The sequence below is a fragment of the Rhinoderma darwinii genome, chromosome 5 (genome assembly GCF_050947455.1).
Source record: "Rhinoderma darwinii isolate aRhiDar2 chromosome 5, aRhiDar2.hap1, whole genome shotgun sequence".
Lineage (NCBI taxonomy): Eukaryota > Metazoa > Chordata > Amphibia > Anura > Rhinodermatidae > Rhinoderma > Rhinoderma darwinii.
Genome location: NC_134691.1, coordinates 73,218,273 through 73,237,261, shown reverse-complemented (window position 1 = coordinate 73,237,261; position 18,989 = coordinate 73,218,273). Strand labels below are relative to the sequence as shown.

General features: G+C 41.4%; 1 protein-coding gene across 3 annotated transcripts in view; it reads right to left on the bottom strand.

Moving 5' to 3' along the window:
* The window catches only part of C5H8orf34 (chromosome 5 C8orf34 homolog), a 392,453-nt gene that overhangs the window by 43,985 nt on the left and 329,479 nt on the right, over positions 1-18,989 (bottom strand). For all 3 annotated transcript variants that reach the window (XM_075828255.1, XM_075828257.1, XM_075828256.1), the window contains exon 11: positions 9,072-9,192. In XM_075828255.1, the coding sequence (XP_075684370.1) occupies positions 9,072-9,192 (121 nt within the window). The remainder of the gene's footprint in view (positions 1-9,071; positions 9,193-18,989) is intronic.

Here is an 18,989-nt window from a genome sequence, read left to right as displayed (position 1 = left end):
TCATGGTCATCAGTATTAGCCTTAGGTAAATTATTTCAATGTTAGTTCTTCCTCATTCCTGCCCAACTTATGTATTCAATATGGAAAATAAATATAAAGATATGGAAAATCATTCCAATACTATCAAAAATCGCAATGAGAAACCACACTTTTTAATTGACCAATGTGGAATTTTCTACATTTTTGATAAACACTACAATTGAAGAAATAAGAACAAAGTGCCAAGAATAATTTTTTAAGCACATGTGCTACATTTTAGTACACATGGAACAAATTTCCATTGGTACAAAAAAAAAATTACCTTAGAAGCAATGCTTGCTGCTCAATCTGATAAACTATGATTAGTTAGGCAGAACTAACTTCAAATGCAAGGTCCTCTTATAGAGCCATACAAACAGCAAAATAAGGCATGAAAGAAAGAAAATGCAGGAAAGATTGCACTTTACTTAATAACAAATGTGTTCCACACTGAATATTCCATTACATCTTACAAACATGTGAGTTAGAGAAAAATAAGGTTAAGGCTGACATTGTACGCGCAACGGTGACCCGTAGATTTAATTCACTGTTATGGTGAGCAGTAGTTACAGAAAAAGACAGTAGCACGCATGTTTCTTAATAAATTGGGCGTATATCTGGCCTTCCGAAAGTCAAATCTACGCTAGCTGGTGTAGATTTTCCCTATAATTTACGCCAATTTCTAGTGTGAATTTATAGTAAATTTGTCAGTCCATGGGTGGTCCCAGCATTCCCACTAAGCCCCACCCATGTTTTTAAAGTGGCGGAAGCGGCTTCAAAATGCAAAAGTTGCAAAATGTTTGGCCAAAAAATTATTATTTTTTTCCCACAAATTGCGAATTTTCTACGCCAGAAAACTGGCGTAAATGTTTTTGGTACTAGCTTATCTCATGTTGCCAAAATTTAGAAACAATTTTGTTATATTGACCAATACATGACCATTTTCATATATAAATCATATAAAATAATTTGGCAGAAATGTACCAAATTTGTACTGTTTATGGTGCCCAAAAAAGTTAAGTCCAAATTTATTGTGTTTCTACAATTTTTACACCTAAGTGCAGGGCCGGCGTCACAACCCGGCTAACACGGGCCTGTGCCGGGGCTCGCTACCCTTGGGAAGGCCCTCTCGGCTGCCAGGTGCTGACGCTACCGTCATCACAGCATCACTGTCCATATATGGACAGTGAAGTCAGGAGAAGAGAAGGAGTCCCAGGCTGAGCGCTAGCGGCTCTGCTCAGGGACTCCGTCTCTGGGGAAGCCATATATGGACAGTGATGTCAGGGGCTTCCCCAGAGCCAGAGTACTGGAGCAGAGCTTTCACTACCGCTCTGCCCGGGACTTCAGCTCTACTCTGTACATCACTATCCATATATGGACAGTGAAGTCAGGAGCAGAGCAGGAGACCCAGGCAGAGTGCTAGTAGTGCTCTGCCTGGGACTATGGCTCTGAGGTTGCCCCTGACAACACTTTCCATATATGGACAGTGACGTCAGGGGCTTATCCTGAAGCGGAATCCCCAGCCAGAGTGTCGGCAATGCTCTGGCTTGGGATTCCACTCCTAGAGGGAACCCCAAATGCGCTACCTACAGGGAGGGTGGCTGTGTGGCACTACCAGGGGGGTCACTGTGTTGCACTACCAGGGAGGGGGGCTGTGTGGCACTACCTGGGAGGAGGGGGCTATGTGGCACTACCTGGGAGGAGGGGGCTGTGTGGCAGTATCTACAGAGGGCACTAGATTTATAGCGGTACAAACTGGGGGTCTAACTTCTATATGGGGGCATAAACAGGGCTTAACGTCTATATGGGGGCACAAAGTGAAGTTTTCTGCCATTTTACTGCCGCTGTGAGTTCCCCCGCAAAGGGGCCCACTAAGTCTGTTTCACCCAAGGGCCCACACAAACCTGGAGCCAACCCGGCCTAAGGGCATAACTAAGAGAAGTTGCAAAATGGGCCAAGTTTACTAAACATGTTGACATTGCAAATTATTGCAAAATTTAATGGACATGTTGGTATTGCGAATTATTGCAAAAATTAATGGACACCAGCCATGTCAGTGACATAAGGAAGAGAAAAACATTGGCTACATATATTGTGTGCAATTTTGATAAATTTGTAGCAATTTACACCATTTTCACCGAAATTTTCTGGCATCCAACGACATTAATAATAAGTCTCCCCCACTGTATACTCAGCAATCATATACTACAAAATAATGCTACTGCTAAACTCTAAATTTATTAGTAGGCAGCTAAGGAAGTAATATACACATAGGAATACATAGTCATGCATACATGAAAACTGTAACCCATGGATGTAACCCATAATCTACTTAGTCTCTATCTTGAGCACAGTAGCTCAGCAAGTAAAAGGGTTAATATTGTTTCATGATATAAAATGTAGTAAGTTAGAGATGTTACATTTTCTTGTACATGATCCATATTCAGAATCCTTGATGTCTCACTATTAAAAAGTAAAAATGCTGGATTTTCCTTTTTTTCACTACTCTGTCTTTAAGACTGCAGCAATCATTCCACGAGCAACAACTTGCATATTACATGTTATGCCCGAGGTCGCTGACTACCGGCATATCCTACAGCCTTGACCGCTGGTCTCTGGATCCTGGCCGGTGTCTCCTCCCACTGAGACACTGGCACATACTGCTTTCTTCTCCTGCTGTTGCCTGTAGGGTGCTTGCACGCGCTCGTCCCCGTTAATGTTATTGCCCCACGCTTGGATCTTGCTTCTGTTGCTGCCCCACCTACCTCCATGGGCCGAATTCTTCTAGAATAATTACACGAGTGAGTTTACTGCTTCTTCGTCATTCTTTATTGTTTACAGCCAACATCCACGTGTTCCTCTGCCTATACCGGCTACATCTCAAGTGCCTCCAGCCAATTCTTGTTTTGGAAGCTTTCTTTACATCTGGCAGCAAACCAAGTCCGCGATCCTGCAGCCAGTGGATCACATGAAGAAATATGTTGATAGGAAGAGAAGAATTCCTCCCCAAGTTCTTCTCGAAGTCAAAGTCTGGTTGACTTAAAAAAATATTCGTCTGAAAATCCCCTCCCAGATTTGTTGGCCCCTTTGAGGTTCTACAACAAATCAACCCTGTGTCTTATAAGCTATGGCTTCCCCTTACTCTCAAGATCTCCAGGCTCTGCAATTTCCCCCAGTGGTGCTTACAAAGTCTTCAATATAAATGAGATCCTGGACTACAAGAAGGTAGAAGGGAGGACCCTCTACATGGTAAATTGGAAGGCTTTTGGTCCTGAGGAGAGGTCTTGGGAGCCTGAAGATAATGTGGATACCCCAGCTCTCATCAAAAAATTCTTCCTACACTCTGGACTTAAAAAGAGGGGGCGTAAGGGGGGGTACTGTTATGCCCGCGGTCGCTGACTGTCGGCATATTCTACCTACCGACAGCCGAAGGTCTCTGGATCCTGGCCAGCGTCTTCTCCCACTGAGACGCAGGCACACTGCTCTCTCCTCTTGCTGTTGCCTGTAAGACCGGCTCGTACCCAGTCTTAAAGGGCCAGCGTGCGCACCAGGGACTTTAAAAGGAACCCTGCCCACTTCCACTTTGCCTGAGCAATATTTTTGTTGTCCCAGTGTTTGTCATGCAAACATTTCCTTATCTGTATCCTGTATCCCATATCCAACATCTGTGTCCATTGTCCGAGACGACTTCTGTGTTGAAGTCCATTTTTCGAGACATATTCTGTGTTCAAGTGCGTTTTCCGAGCATACTTCTGTGTTCAAGTCCATCCGAGATGACTTCTGTGTTCAAGTCTGTTGTCTGAGATGACTTCTGTGTTCAGGTCCATTGTCTGAGACGGCTTCTGTGTTCAAGTTCATTGTCCGAGACGACTTCTGTGTTCAAATCCGTTGTCTGAGATGAATTTTGTGTTCAGATCCATTGTGCGGGACGACTTCTGTGTTCAAGTCCATTGTCTGAGACGACTTCTGTGTTCAAGTCTATTGTCCGAGACCACTTCTGTGTTCAAGTCAAGTGTACAAGGCGACTTTACTATCTGTGTCCGGTGTCCTTGCCAAGTCCATTGTCCGAGACAATCTAAAAGAGAATAGATGACACACGGTGCCACATCGTGCAAATAAATTAGGATTTCTTGGGTAGTAGAAGACAGTAGTGGAGTCTCTCACCTGGTCAGGTTGTACCAATCCAGGTACAACCCTGGTGTAGACAAGAAGGACGTATATAGTGTCCAGACGGCTGCAGCTATCCCCAAACCGGTCGGTGTTATTCACCACCGCAAAAGGATCAGAATGAATAGTGATGCAAAAACAGGGATTAAATGTAGAGCTACCAACATACAAACAAGTCAGGTAGTTTGTAAAGAAAAATGCGATTTATTAATATAACATGGGTGGCTATGCGTTTCAACACTAGTACGGCGTCTTCCTCAAGCCAATTGATTGAACCTATAATGCGCTACCACTATATAAAGTCCAATATAACCAATAATACCGCCATACAGTGACTATATAATATGCTACAGCTACACAAAAATCAATTATACGGCTATACAGTAGCCATATAGTGGTTAAATACCAGTTTTAAACAGACAGTCTGACAAATATTATGACATTGCAAGCTATACAACTGAATACAGTACTGATCCAATGCAGTCACAGGCAGAATACATAACAATTACATCCAATAACTTGGTGAGGACTTCTCTAATTGGAGTCATTCACTTTTATTCTCCATTTGGCCCAGTTTTCTCTAAGAGAACGTCTCATGATGATTGCAGATTCTCATACATCTTTGGCCCCTCGCTTCCGAAGCCCATACCCACCCTCTGTAGCGACACAACCCCCACACTGCAGCTCCATTTAAAACTGCGATCAGAGGTCGCAATTACGTCTCTACAGGCATCATTGACTGAACGCGAAATGTGTGATTTGGCAAGATTGTTGTGCAAAGAGAGGAGTGGTAACAGCTCAGGCTGAATTGAAACCACTCCTCTCCTTCAGCCAATAAAAAGGGTTATTTTTCATACAGAAGCTTATGATTGGCTGTGAGTAGACAAGCAGGGTTACTAATGTTTTTCAGGAGGAGTGGAGATGTTGCTGTTCTTTTGTAGCCCACCAAGTTGTGGCAACCTTGCAGTTTTGCCGCAATTAAATAATTTTCAGAGAAAAATGCAACAAATCGCGGAAAAAAAAATCCAACAGATATACAGAGCATACTGCTAGATGATCAGTAACATACACTGTACTGTAATGGTGTGTTCACATGTCATGGGGAAATCACTGTTTTTGCAAACATCTTCCAAAAAAAGAGATCTAACCATAATGTGTAAACACACCTTAGATACTGCTGCTGTTAGTCCACAGTCTGACTGAAACATTTGCACTACAGCGTGGACTGACCACAGTTTTACAGTTATTGTGTGTTAATAAATATATGTAATTGAATTCATGTCATTAATATGCTCCTCCATGGCTAAAAATACTCATTAAAAGTGTATTCAGTTACACCAGACGTCCCCATTATTGTACTTACAGTGCTGCCTAATGCCCTCAAATACTATAATGTCAAAATAATAGTTTCGGAGGATTAAGATACAGTTAGTAGTAGGGCTGTCACTAGAAACACTTACTGACCTATTCACAATTTAATGTTCTTTTCTCAGCATACCCTGATAATTGATTATCATCAGACTACAATGGGATTTGCAGTTCCACAAACAATAGTATAACACACTATCAGCCATAGAAAATACAGGATGAGGGCAGGGTAGGCATCCAAGCCCAGACCCCACCCCTGAATAAACTGACACCCCGGACCAGACCCCAAAATAAATTGAGACCTGAGAACAGACCTTAAAATGTATCCACACCCCAGAACAGACCTAAAAATAAATTCAGACCTCAGAGTAGCCCCAAAATGAATTCCAACCAACCCCTAAATAGTTCCAACCCCAGACCAGATAACCCTAAATTAATTCCAACCCAAGACCCCTAAATACATTCAGCCCGAAACCCTAAAATTAATTTAGACCCAACACTAAACCATAAATTCATTCAAACCCCAAACTAGACCCCTAAATAAATTCAAATAGAGGGACCACATTCCTAAATAAATTCAGACCCCAAAATCCAGACCTCAGACGAAACCCCAAAATAAATTCAGACCCCAATAAAGGCCCCATACCAGATCCCAAAATCCAGACAGCAGTCTCTAAAATTTGGACCCCAGAGCAGAGCAAAAAATAAATAATAAATAAATAATAAGTAATTCTAATCTGATGACGAGCGTAGCTATTGTATTTGGTTTTTATCACTGATGCTAATCAAATCCAATAGATAAGGGCCAAGCAAATGTGGTTTGTAATAGTGACCATATTTACACCCAGCATTCCCAGAACAGAAATAATAAATGGTTAAACAAAATATCACTTCTACTTACTGGTGAATATTTTGATTTTATGGGGAAATTGGTTCTTTAACAGGGATATGGTTTGCACCTTACTTATGCATAGAAATATACCTTAGAGGATATTCTATCATTCCTAGAATTAACCATGCCAGAGACAGCTACATACAGATAGGTCCAGAATTATTTGGACAGTGTCACTGTAAAGGATCTGCCAGGCACAGCTTCTGTGTCAACGCCCATAGGTAATCAGTCTGCACCTGCTTCTATGTCTGTGAGACTGACTCCAACTTCCACCACTCAGGATGGCAGGCTTAGGAGTGGGAGAGCCTATCACAGCCTGGCCAGACGGAGCTAGCTCCCGCCCTCTGTCTATTTATACCTGCCTTTCCTGTTCCTCCTTTCTTGTGATTCTTCTCGTTTGGTTTCCTGGCCCTGCTGCAGCTTCTTGAACTATTTGTCCCTGCTTCATACTGACCCTTGCTTACTGACTACTCTCCTGCTCTGCGTTTGGTACCTCGTACACTCCTGGTTTGACTCGGCTTGTTCACTACTCTCCTGCTCTGCGTTTGGTACCTCGTAGACTCCTGGTTTGACTCGGCTCGTTCACCACTCTTGTTGCTCACGGTGTTGCCGTGGGCAACTGCCCCATTTCCCTTAGCTTCTGTGTACCCTTGTCTGTTTGTCTGTCGTGCACTTATTGAGCGTAGGGACCGTCGCCCAGTTGTACCCCGTCGCCTAGGGCGGGTCGTTGCAAGTAGGCAGGGACTGAGTGGCGGGCAGATTAGGGCTCACTTGTCTGTTTCCCTACCCCCATCATTACAGTCACAAGTTTTGGCATTTTAGCGGTTTACCAAAACACATTGAATATACAGTTATATAATCACTATTGGCTTAAAGTGCAGACTCTCAGCTTTAATTTGAGGGTATTCACATTCTAATTTGAGGAAGGGTTTAGGAATTACAGCTTTTTAATATGTACCTGCCTCTTTTTCAAGGGACCAAATGTAATTGGACAAAAATCTCAAAAACTATTTAATGAGCTGCATGGGCTATTCCCTTGTTATTCCATCATCAATTAAGCAGGTAAAAGGTCTGGAGGTGATTCCAGGTGTTGCATTTGCATTTGGAAGCTGTTGCTGTGAACCCACAACATGAGGTAAAAGGAGCTCTCAATGCAAGTGAAATAGACCATCGTTAGGCTAAAAAAAAATTAAGAAATCCATCAGAGAAAGAGCACAAGTGTTAGGAGTGGCCAAATCAACAGTTTGGTACATTCTTGAAAAAAAAAGAGCGCACTGATGATCTTGTGAACTCCAAATGGCCTGGACGTCCACAGAAGACAACAGTGGTGGATGATCGCAGAATCCTTTCCATGGTGAAGAAAAACCCCTTCACAACATCTACCCAAGTGAAAAACACTCTCCAAGAAGTAGTGTATCAGTATCTAAGTCTACCATAAAGAGAAGACTTCATGAGAGTAAGTACAGAGGGTTCACCACAAGGTGCAAACCATTAATCAGCCTAAAAAATAGAAAGGCCAGATTAGACTTTGCCAAACAACATCTAAAGAAGCTAAGAAACTAAGTTCAACCTGTACCAGAATGATGGGAGGAAGAAAGTATGGAGAAGGCTTGGAATGGCTCATGATCCAAAGCACACCACATCCTCTGTAAAACATGGTGGAGGCAGTGTGATGGCATTTCCATGCATGGCTGCCAAAGGCACAGGGTCACTAGTGTTTATTGATGATGTGACTGAAGACAGAAGCAGCCGGATTAATTCTGAAGTGTTCAGGGATTTACTTTCTGCTCAGATTCAACCAAATGCAGCAAGGTTGACTGGACGTCGCTTCACAGTACAGATGGATAATGACCTAAAACATATTGTGAATGTAACCCAGGAGTTTTTTTAAGGCAAAGAAGTGGAATATTCTGCAATGGCCAAATCAATCACCAGATCTCAACACGATCGAGCTGCATTTCACTTGCTTAAGACAAAACATAAGGCAGAAAGACCAACAAACAAGCAACATTGAAGACGCTGCAGTAAAGGCCTAGCAAAGCATCACAAAGGAAGAAACCCAGCATTTGGTGATGTCCATGGGTTCCGGACTTCTGGATTCTCTACAAAGTATTAAAAATAAATCATTTTATTAATGGTAATGTTCATTCGTCCAATTACTTTTGAGCCCCTGAAATGAGGAGGCTGTGTAGAAAAATGGTTGCAATTCCTAAACGTTTCACAGGATATTTTTGTTCAACCCCTTGAATTAAACCCGAAAGTCTGCACTTCAATTGCATCTCAGTTGTTTCATTTCAAATCCAATGTGGTGGCATGCAGAGCCCAAGTCATGAAGATTGTGCACTGTCCAAATAATTCTAACTGTATGTACTCTATCTAGATTATAATGGAAATAAAAAAAATAGCAAAAGTCTGAAATGTGCAGGTGTTTTTATAATGACCTGTTCACCATCAGTGAGAAGTTTTCTGAACCCTGTTGTAAGATCTGCAGATAACACATAATGAATCTATTACAGTTACTTGATATGATGCAGCTGCATGTGTTACTGAGGTCCCACTTTAATTCCAGAAGGGTGAAGGCTTCCATCCACCTAGCACACAGTAAAGAGCCGTTTTCAGCACATACCAGCTAGATGCTTTTCCATGCTCTGCAGTTCCTTTGCGGTTAAAGCTTCTTTCAAGAGTTTTTGGTTCGGTGAGCCCCCACTTCTGGCAGACAAGACATCCAAGTCCCAGACTGGTTGACGCTGAAGAAGTTCAAAAAGTGAGAGAATGTACTTTTACAAACAAGTTGAAAATGGAAATAGGAAAGCAATAATTATATGTTCTTTGCACACTGAGATTTTTGGAAACAAATTGTTTCCTATTAGACATGTCTGGTGTCCTGACCACTTTCAGGAATAGGATGTTAACTCTGTAAAGCATCAATAATAAATCCTCCATCCTGTTACACTGTAGATTTATCACACTTTAGAAGCCAAGAATAAGTTACACAACACCCATGTCAGATGAACTCCATCATGTTGACTTAAACAGGTATTATTTTACTGCTTATTTTCTATTAAACTAATCAATGAAGAGTTGGACCTGGAGAATCCTTTAGGGTTTCCTGCCTCAGTATGTGTCTCATCTCAACAACACCTCTTCATATGCCCTATTAGGTAATACAGACATCATAGAAAGGAATGACAACCACTTAAAAAAAGACAATTCGTCCTTGTATTACATGGATGGGCCTTCATATGACATTGTACTTAAAAAAAAATTGACGCAATGTTTTTTTTATTTTTTATCTTCAGTAATTATTTCCTATCATCTATATAGTGTCAACATATCCCGCAAAGCTGTACACACAATGCCCCCCCTTGGGCTCCTAATATAAAAGAGTATTCGACTTTCAGCAACTAAAGCTTGTTCATTGTATAATAAAAAGTAATGCAACTTTCTGTTTTCATTTGTGTATCAATTCCTAAAGATTTCCAAGATCTGTGCTTGTGGTTATTCGATGGGTATCTTCAATGTTTAATTTCAAAGGTTGAAAATCTGTCCTGGTCAGGTTATAATCACACAGGTACATGGCTTATTACAAGCGAGATCTCTGATAACTGCTGCAGAAAATCCTTAACTTACATCAAATTCTATTCAAGCTGAAAAAGTGCAGAATAAGTGATTTAGCAGAGTTAAAGGATAATTAGATCCAGAACTTAGGTAAAAGCATGTGTAATATTGTCTTATTTGTTTATCCAATTGTCTTAGGATTTTAGATGTGGTGGATCAGAATTATCCTTGCCTTCACTGCGGTTTAGTTTTATTGATTATAATTCTTATAAGAGACTACTGAATGAGATGAAAAGCTTCACCTAAGAGCAACTTAAATGAATATTGAAAAATAGTTCCTTTTCTTCCTTTCCTATAAAAACATGGAGGGCTGCAAGATATTTCACATCTCCCTCCCACCAGCAGATGGCAGACTTCTGCAGACATGGACTGTTGGAAAAAGGAAAGACACGAGTGGCGCCAATAGTGTAATACTATCTGAGATCAAAAGAGATAGAAAAGGCGAGTGGAAATCTGCTCACCTTATAAACAGCTGTGTACGCATAGCAACAACACATTTGTGAACTCACAGGGAGACAGTCTGTGACGCTGCTGAGTTGAGCATGTGTGCTGCCACTTCATTCAAAGTCTATGGGAATGACAAAAACAGAGTAAAGCCCTCGGCTGTTTCCACCAGTCTCATAGACATTGAATGAAGCAGTGGGCAGATGCTCAACCACCACTTCATTCAAGCTTATCCTTACTGCAAGTGGTACAGTGAGAAGGACGAGGAGGTTCAGGACCCCCATTCTCAGGATCAGTAGGAGTCCCATCGGTGGTGCCCCCAGTGATCAGATAATTATCACTTATCCTATGGAGAGGTGATAATTGTTGATTCTCGTACAACCTCTTCTACTATGTTATTAACAGTTGTTACAATAAACTATGTGCACACAGTATGTGGTGCTATGCACAACATTTTAATTCTCGGAAGAACACTGTTTTCTTTTATTGTGGTAAATCCCGCTGGTCTGATCTCGACATGTTTTACCATGTATTTTATAAATTGGTTAATATAAGAGTTTCTTAAAGGCTTTGCGGATGGAGCCACTGGAGGAAAATGTAATGATAGTTTGTATATTTATTTTCAAGCCATATAATTGTACTTGCTCTAAAGTCTGGACATGTAGTGGCTGAAACGTATCATGAGATAAATCTCCCTGCAGAACATTCTCATGGGAACTGGATTTCTGACTTGTCAGCCATCTTTCAGGACAAATAGATGTTTGACCACATTTCAAAGTATTTTTTTGTTATCATGTTCCTATAGATGTAGAAAAGGATACAAGTACAAGCATGGTGATCGAGAGATAATATTGGGCAAGTGATAAATGCAATGATTTTCCTACAAAGTGCCCACTTAATAGCACTAAACAGTAGCATCCATTCAACAATGTAATACCCACATGGTCAATCCCATATCAGTGCCAGTAGAAAGCTCACCAGACTCATAGAGGGACACTACATAGTGCTCTTGACAGGCACAATACTTATGAAAAGTTGCAGTAAATAGGGAACAGAGGTAGTATAAATTTTTGGGAAATTTGCATTGGTGAAGATTTTTAAGAATATCATGGATGACAAGGAAAACAAACCAGTGGATCCTTAACCAAATCAAGTCTAACCCCCCACATAAAAAATGAAGCAACTTTGCAAATATTCTAGATTACAAATATCCACCAGTTTGTGTATACAGCTTACATGAAGACCTATGTATCTCCATCTACAGACTACAAACAAATCAAGTGTGTGGTCTGATTCTGCAGTCAGGTGTTATTCCCTGACTACTGGTAAAAAGGGGGCACTGCCTTAACCACAAAGGAAAGGGGAGCCCTGCTGAGATGTGCTCTCCATCGATAAGCAATGCAGGTGGGCAGCACTGACCTAAGTGCTCTACAGCAACATTAAATAGCTGCAAAGACTTAGGCCCCATGCACAGGACCATAGATTTTGTCTGTAATTACGGACCATAATTACAGTCCGTAATTATGGACCCATTCATTTCTATGGCCGACGGGAAGGTTTGCGGGCCGTAGAAACCTTCCGTAAAAAATAGGACATGTTTTATTTTTTTATTTTACGGACCGTGCACCCAAACTTTATAATGGGAGCATGGCTTGCAAATGCGGACGACTGTCCGCGGCCGTCCTTGGTCGGCAGTGCCCGTAAAGATGGACAGTGTCAAGAGACATGTCTCTGGTATCAAGAATGATAAAGTTATAATTAAAGAGAATCTCCACCTGTATACAAGTTCAGCTAGTTCTTAAGGTGTAAAAATGATAAACTTTGTAATATACTACTTGTTTTAGCCGTCTACTTAGTGAAATCCAGCCTCATGCAGCCCATTGTAATAAATCTGTAGTGTAAAACTACTGCTAGCTGCCTAGGGGGGAGCTATCATAGACTCATAAGCAGCTCACACAAACTCTTTCAGCTAGGCAGAGATAACCCCTCCTGCTATCTTAACCCTCTGAACACCAGTGCTCTACAACTGACATGCTTCTGTGTAGTTATTATTATTATTATTCCAGTTACTTATATAGCGCCAACATATTACGCAGCGCTGTACAGAGGTCATTTTTTTGGGTGTGGGAGGAAACCGGAGTACCCGGAGGAAACCCACGCAAAGACAGGGAGAACATACAAACTCCATGCAGATGTTGTCCTTAGCTGGATTTGAACCCAGGACCCCAGCACTGCAAGGCAATAGTGCTAACCACTGAGCCACCGTATTATACAATGTAAGTTGTAAAGGCTTGCTGCCAGGTGTATAGCTATAAGTGGTGCAAAGGTAGCACTTGCCCAAAAGCCCCTCTGCCACCTCATATCACGGTCTGTGGGTATGTAGACCCACTAGGCCGCACCGCTGTAGCGGGGAGGCAGCAGGCCAAACAACAGAGCACCCAAGCAATACAAAGTCCCGCACTAGGGTACCTGAAAAGTCCAGACAGTGGCAGAGGCTTTAGCATGGATGGTGGTGGGTGCAGCAGGTTGCGCCAGACGTGGCGGGTGACAGCAGGTTGCACCAGATGTGGCGGATGGAAGCAGGTGCAGCAGGACACGACTCCAAACACTAACAGGCTCAGGAACAAGGATACAGCATGGGATACAGGTAGCAGAGCACGGGTAACAACAGGAATAGGATAACACTAAGGAACCATTTGCACGACTAACATGGGAATACTAACAACGCTCAGGCAATGAGCAAAGGGGCAGGACCCTTCTTATAGTCCAGGGTGATCATGGGCTAATTATTGATGTTTTACATGTGTGCGCACTGGCCCTTTAAGGCCAGGCACGAGCATGCACGCGCACCCTACGGGACAGAGCAGAGTGGAGCGGAAGTGAGCACTGGTGTCTCCTGGGGAGGAGATGCGGGCCAGTGCTCACCAGACCATGGCTGCGGCTGTCGAGAGGTGAGTAATCCCAGCGGTCCGCGGCCATGGATGTTACACCTTAGAAGACAGCAGTATTATAAATGGCCCATTATAGATGGGGGTCCTATTTTGCACTATGCCCTGGAGCTTCAGGTTATGCCTATGCTTGATGCCCAGAGGGTTAACGTAGAAGAAGAGGTTATCTCTGCCTAGCTGAAGGAGCCTGTGTGAGGACACTCTGTCACAGGTTACATACTGTGCAGTCTACAACAGCAATACAGCACACAGTTTAATACATTATTGGTGGTCAGGGGTTTAGCAAGGAAACACAGGATTAATGGCAGCACAGTTTCTCAATAAACATATTGGTTTTCCGGGGTTAATACAGCAGCATTAAGCAGATCAGCATCTGTCAGTCATCACACAGGAGGGTCGAGGACATGTCCATCCGCAGACTCATGAATAGAATTTTTAAGTATTGGGATTTGGGGAGAGATAAAGACACAGATCTACCCAACCAAGTAATTTATAGAGCTCCCTTTTAACCTTGTTGGAAGCAGAATAATAGCTGCTATATACTGCCTAGCATAAGTTTGTACAAGCATGTACCTGGAGCTTATTTTAAAGGGGTCTTTCCGAGACCAAAAAAAAGATTGCCTAAAGGCAGGGAATGGGATAAAATCACAAAATAAACATTACTCAACTGGTATACCCCCTCCGCTCCATCGCCACCACTCCTGTGGTCCGGAGGGTATTAAAATTATACCAGGTGAGTTTATCACATACCCTGCCTTTAGCCAATCTTTTTTTGGTCTTGGAAAACCCCTTTAATGTATAAATCATTTGCATTGATTTCAATATGAGTGATTTTGACATTTGTATAATTTACAGATTAGGTTACATTTAACTTCATATTCAGAATTACGCTAAAAAGTATAGATGCCCTCTGACATTTTTGTTATTTCTTAGATTTCATTTTGAACATTTTCTGCAGTATAAGTAACTTTTTCAACTCCCACACTTACTGGATGCTCTCCAATCTGGCTTTATACCCACATTCCCTTCTTAGTTTTGCACTGTCTGTACTAGCAACCATCTTCACAAAGCAATGCACAAGGTTTCCACATGCAGTATTGGAATTGTGGGAAAAGCCACACATAACAAAAACCCTTTTTAACTTAGCCATTTGTCACGTGAAATGAACACAATGTCTCTCGGTCATACAGGGTCTATATCTGCAGTAATATTGTTTGTATTGATACAAAATACAAGAATATGCTTTAGTTGAGGCACTGTTGTGTGCTCTAAATTAGTGTTTCTAATCATTCCTAAGCGAAGCACCCCCTACTCAAATTAATTACATCAGTGTTTCCCAAGGACATGATCATACACTGCAGGGAATTTACTAGAAGCACAGTATGAGGACAGTACAAGTGCCTTTTTGGGAGCCAGAATAATGGATGGCTGCCATTCAGGAGAATCAGTTAAAGAACAATAGAAACATGCACTGCAGCACATTATTCAGATGTAATACCCCATCTCTCCAAAACCAAACCTGAAATACAATATGGTGGTCTCTGAGAGCCCACAGACCTAGTGGTGCTCTTGAATTATTTCAACTTGTAGTGCCAATTGAAGATTATACCCACACTAGGGACACATGCTACCTACACACTGATGCCACCCTACATTGTTATATTCATACAGTAATGTAGGCAGAATAGTAGTCCCAGCACAGCAATAACATCAACACAGAGTATCTTTTTCCATTGTGCCCACCACACAGAATTATCCATAAAATTCATATAGAAGTGATCATAACATAATCACATAAAGGGTCCTACAGGGTCTTTACTGCTACGGTAATGGCTATACAAATGTTTCAGGTGCAGTCCTACTATAATACAACACTCTTACCTCCTCCATGGTCCTTCACTGCTCTTTACTCTACTTAATTTTAGCAGCCCCTTAAATTTAGCTATGACTTTTTGTGCCAATCTGTAGAGTCAGAGAAGTTATCATGCAAAAGTTATTTTTTATTTATGTCTTTTATTAGGGCCAACATATGGTATTCCAGGACCATGCCAGCTGCATGAAACAGGCCCAAGAGCTACATGTGGGCACAACTGCTCTAAAGTAAAACATAACATACATAAAAAGTCAACACAAACGGCATCATCTGCATGACAGTAGATAGTAATGTTGCTTCAATTAACTTGGTGACACACACAGTACATTGTGTGATAGACTGAAAAAGAGTTGTATTTTGGTAACCTATAAAAATTTATTTCAAAACATTTTTAGCAGCAAAGTTGTAACGCTTGGTATTAGACTATAAGCCCAACAGTGGACCTGGATGCTGGTGAAGACGGGGAAGCAGAAAAGCACAGTGTAGCAGAAACAGGCTTTGGTGGTGCCACGTAGACTTGATGGAGGAGTTTCATACAGTGCTGTGGTAGTTTGGCAGTCAGAAGGTACAATGAATGACTGGGACTATTATTGAGTTGGTGCCGGCTAATTTGGGGTGCAGAGTATAAGGAATACTCTGTTCTTCACACTTAACCCCCCGCTAGGAGGTATGGAGTTTGCAGATAAGATTCCCAGGTCGCAGTCCCCAGGATAGTCCCCAAGAGATGGTTGGGCTGCAGATGTGGTCAAACAGATCTAGATTGGTAACAGATTGGCAGCGTCAGGTCCAGTAAACAGAATTAGTAGGCCAGGCTAGGGTCAGACCCGAGGTCAGTACACAGATAAATCAGATTATGCAGAGTCAAGATGAAAGCCAGGTCAAATACAGAAAAATCACAGGTAACAACAGGAACAAACGCCAGGAAAGTTACCACCAGGGCTGATGACCGAGTGAGTAATGCCATCAGCAGTTCCCCTTTAAAGATACAGGAGGAGTGACGTCTCACGCCACGTCTCGATCCTGCGGCTGGAGATATGCACAACACAAGCAGAGGAGAGCCCTGGTATCCCATTATCATGTGACGCTACAGCTTCGGACGCGGCTGACTAAAGTATATCCAGATATATCTTCTTACATCTATCTAGGGCTAAAACCTACTGCTACAAACACAGTTGAATGCTGAGAGTTATGGGAACAGAGTTTGTCTGGGGTTCCCAGTTTTTAGCAATTTCAGTAATATTCCATTATTACTGTACTGTAATAGAACATTGCAGTAAACTCTATGTTCCATCAGTAAAGGCATCAATATACACAGTAGCTTATCGGTTTACATAAAAAATTGAGATTAGTAAATTGAGGACACAAGCTTTCATCTGTCTTTCAAACATCTTTAGATACAACTTGTATCATGAAAAACACAGAAAAAAGAGAGCTTATAGCCAGAAATATATATCAAACGTACAGATTTTATTTTTTATTAACATATACAAGAATATAATTATATAAAAAATATATGTATATGATACAATATATTGAAAGGACGAGACTCTAGTAAAAAGGTTCAGAGAGCAGATATCGGCAATATCGATATAACTGTTTTATATATCAATTTGCATTTTTACCTTCATATGTACTATACATCACTGATCTATTGATTTTTATCAATATATTTTTGTTTGTCTATGTTTCTAAGTACTTAGCACTATCTATAGGATCGATACATCGGCTTAGCAGGATGTGTCATGAACTATATAATTTTATAGCATAATATGGTCACTTTTTATATCAATAGTTTGTGCTATTGTCGTATCCTTCACATATTTATTCTAATATTCTTGTTGAGTTTCTGTCATTTTTGTAAATTGCCTCTTAACCATTATTTATGGTGGTCAGTCCGTGAGTGCTGTAGACAACAGTTTTCCCATCCTAATTAAGTACCAATTATAGTAAGATTGTACTTATTTTTTATATTAAATATACATACAAGAAAATCTTTTCTACACATATGTTCACTTCACATATTTGTTTTGAGTATGGTCAGTTACATGCTCCGTTCTAAATTGCCTTTTAGAATCACACTGCCACATTATGTTATTATGTTTGTATCTCCGCATCTATGCACTCTAATTGAATACATCACGATACTCTGAATATATTTTTATAAAAAAATGATCGCTGACATACACATATGACATATCACATCTAGATGACCATTACTCTACTTACCTGATTCGTAAACTTGTCAGTGCGATGTGTGCGCATGCCCGGATCCGACCTGGATCGCGACGCTGTCCCCGCTCCATCTCTGTTGATGCATTGCGCATGCCCGGAAATCCCGCTACGCGTCGGGTATCCGGATGTGCGCTCCAGCATGTGGAGGCGGAAGTGGGGCAGTCCTCGCTTCCGGCCGTGGTTCTGGGCATGCGCCGATAATCATCGGCTGTCTCTTGTTGAGACACAATATAAAAGGGCCCTAAGACACAGGACATAGATACACATCTCCCCCTGAGGAAGCAAAATTGTAGCGAAACGCGCGTTGGGTCTTTTGTGCTGGATATACTTAAATGGAGTTGCCCATTTGACTACATATGGGAGGTCTGTCTTTGATTCAGACCTAGACCGCAGTACTAATGCGTTTTGGAGTGCATATATTGATAACTTGTATCATGGTAACATTTTTCATTATGATTATATCGAAGACTAATTAACAATTCCTAATCGTTACTTAGTCTACGTTCATACTACGTTTCTACCATACAGGTGAGGCATACGTTATTTATTGCATACTGCAATAAAATGTACAATATATTGCTAAAATAGGATCATGCATTTTAATCCTGTTGCCATTGATTTTTGTTTAAAGAAACAAACAAAGAAAAAAAACCTAAACTGTTTATGTCTGGATACTGTTTTTGACAGCATAGAAAGTGCAGCCAGCTATGTTTGTCTTCTGTCAAAAACAGTATCCAGACAAAATACTCTTCCTTTTTTTTTTTTAACATGGCAGCATAATCTTATTGTATAGGCAGCCGGTTGCATCTTTTTCTATTAGCATAAATGTTTGCATTATGCACTAAGAAAGAAAGGCTACCCATATAAAATCTGTTGCCATTCTGCCCCAGCTTGTCATTACACAGTGCCAGTCATGTCAGGGCTCATTTTTGTTTACACATGATATGGCCAGGGGCGTAGCTAAAGGCTCATGGGCCCCGGAGCGAAAGTTCTTCTTGTGCCCCCCTCCCAAACTTCTTATGGTCGTCGGCCCGCAGCTTTCAGCTGCATCACTGGGTCTCCTAAGTGACCCAGCGATGCAGCACTAGCAGCCCGGGGCGTTACTGAGATCTTAAAACGTCAGGGGCAATAGCCCCAATACAAATGTCCCCCCTAAAATAATGTGTGTATGTATGTATATGTGTATATAGGAGACAGCATATCTATAGCACTACGATCCCATAGCTATGGATAGGATTATATACAGCAGCTCAGCAGACAGTATCACACATGATAGGCTTAGATATAGGGCCCAGCTTACTGAAATTACGGCTCCAATGCTAGACCCAGGAAAGGGAAGTATGATAATTAAAAAGCTTTTTTATGTGTTACTAAAAAATTTGGTGTTTGTGTTTTTTTACAGGTTCGGATGTTGGACTACTTTGGATTT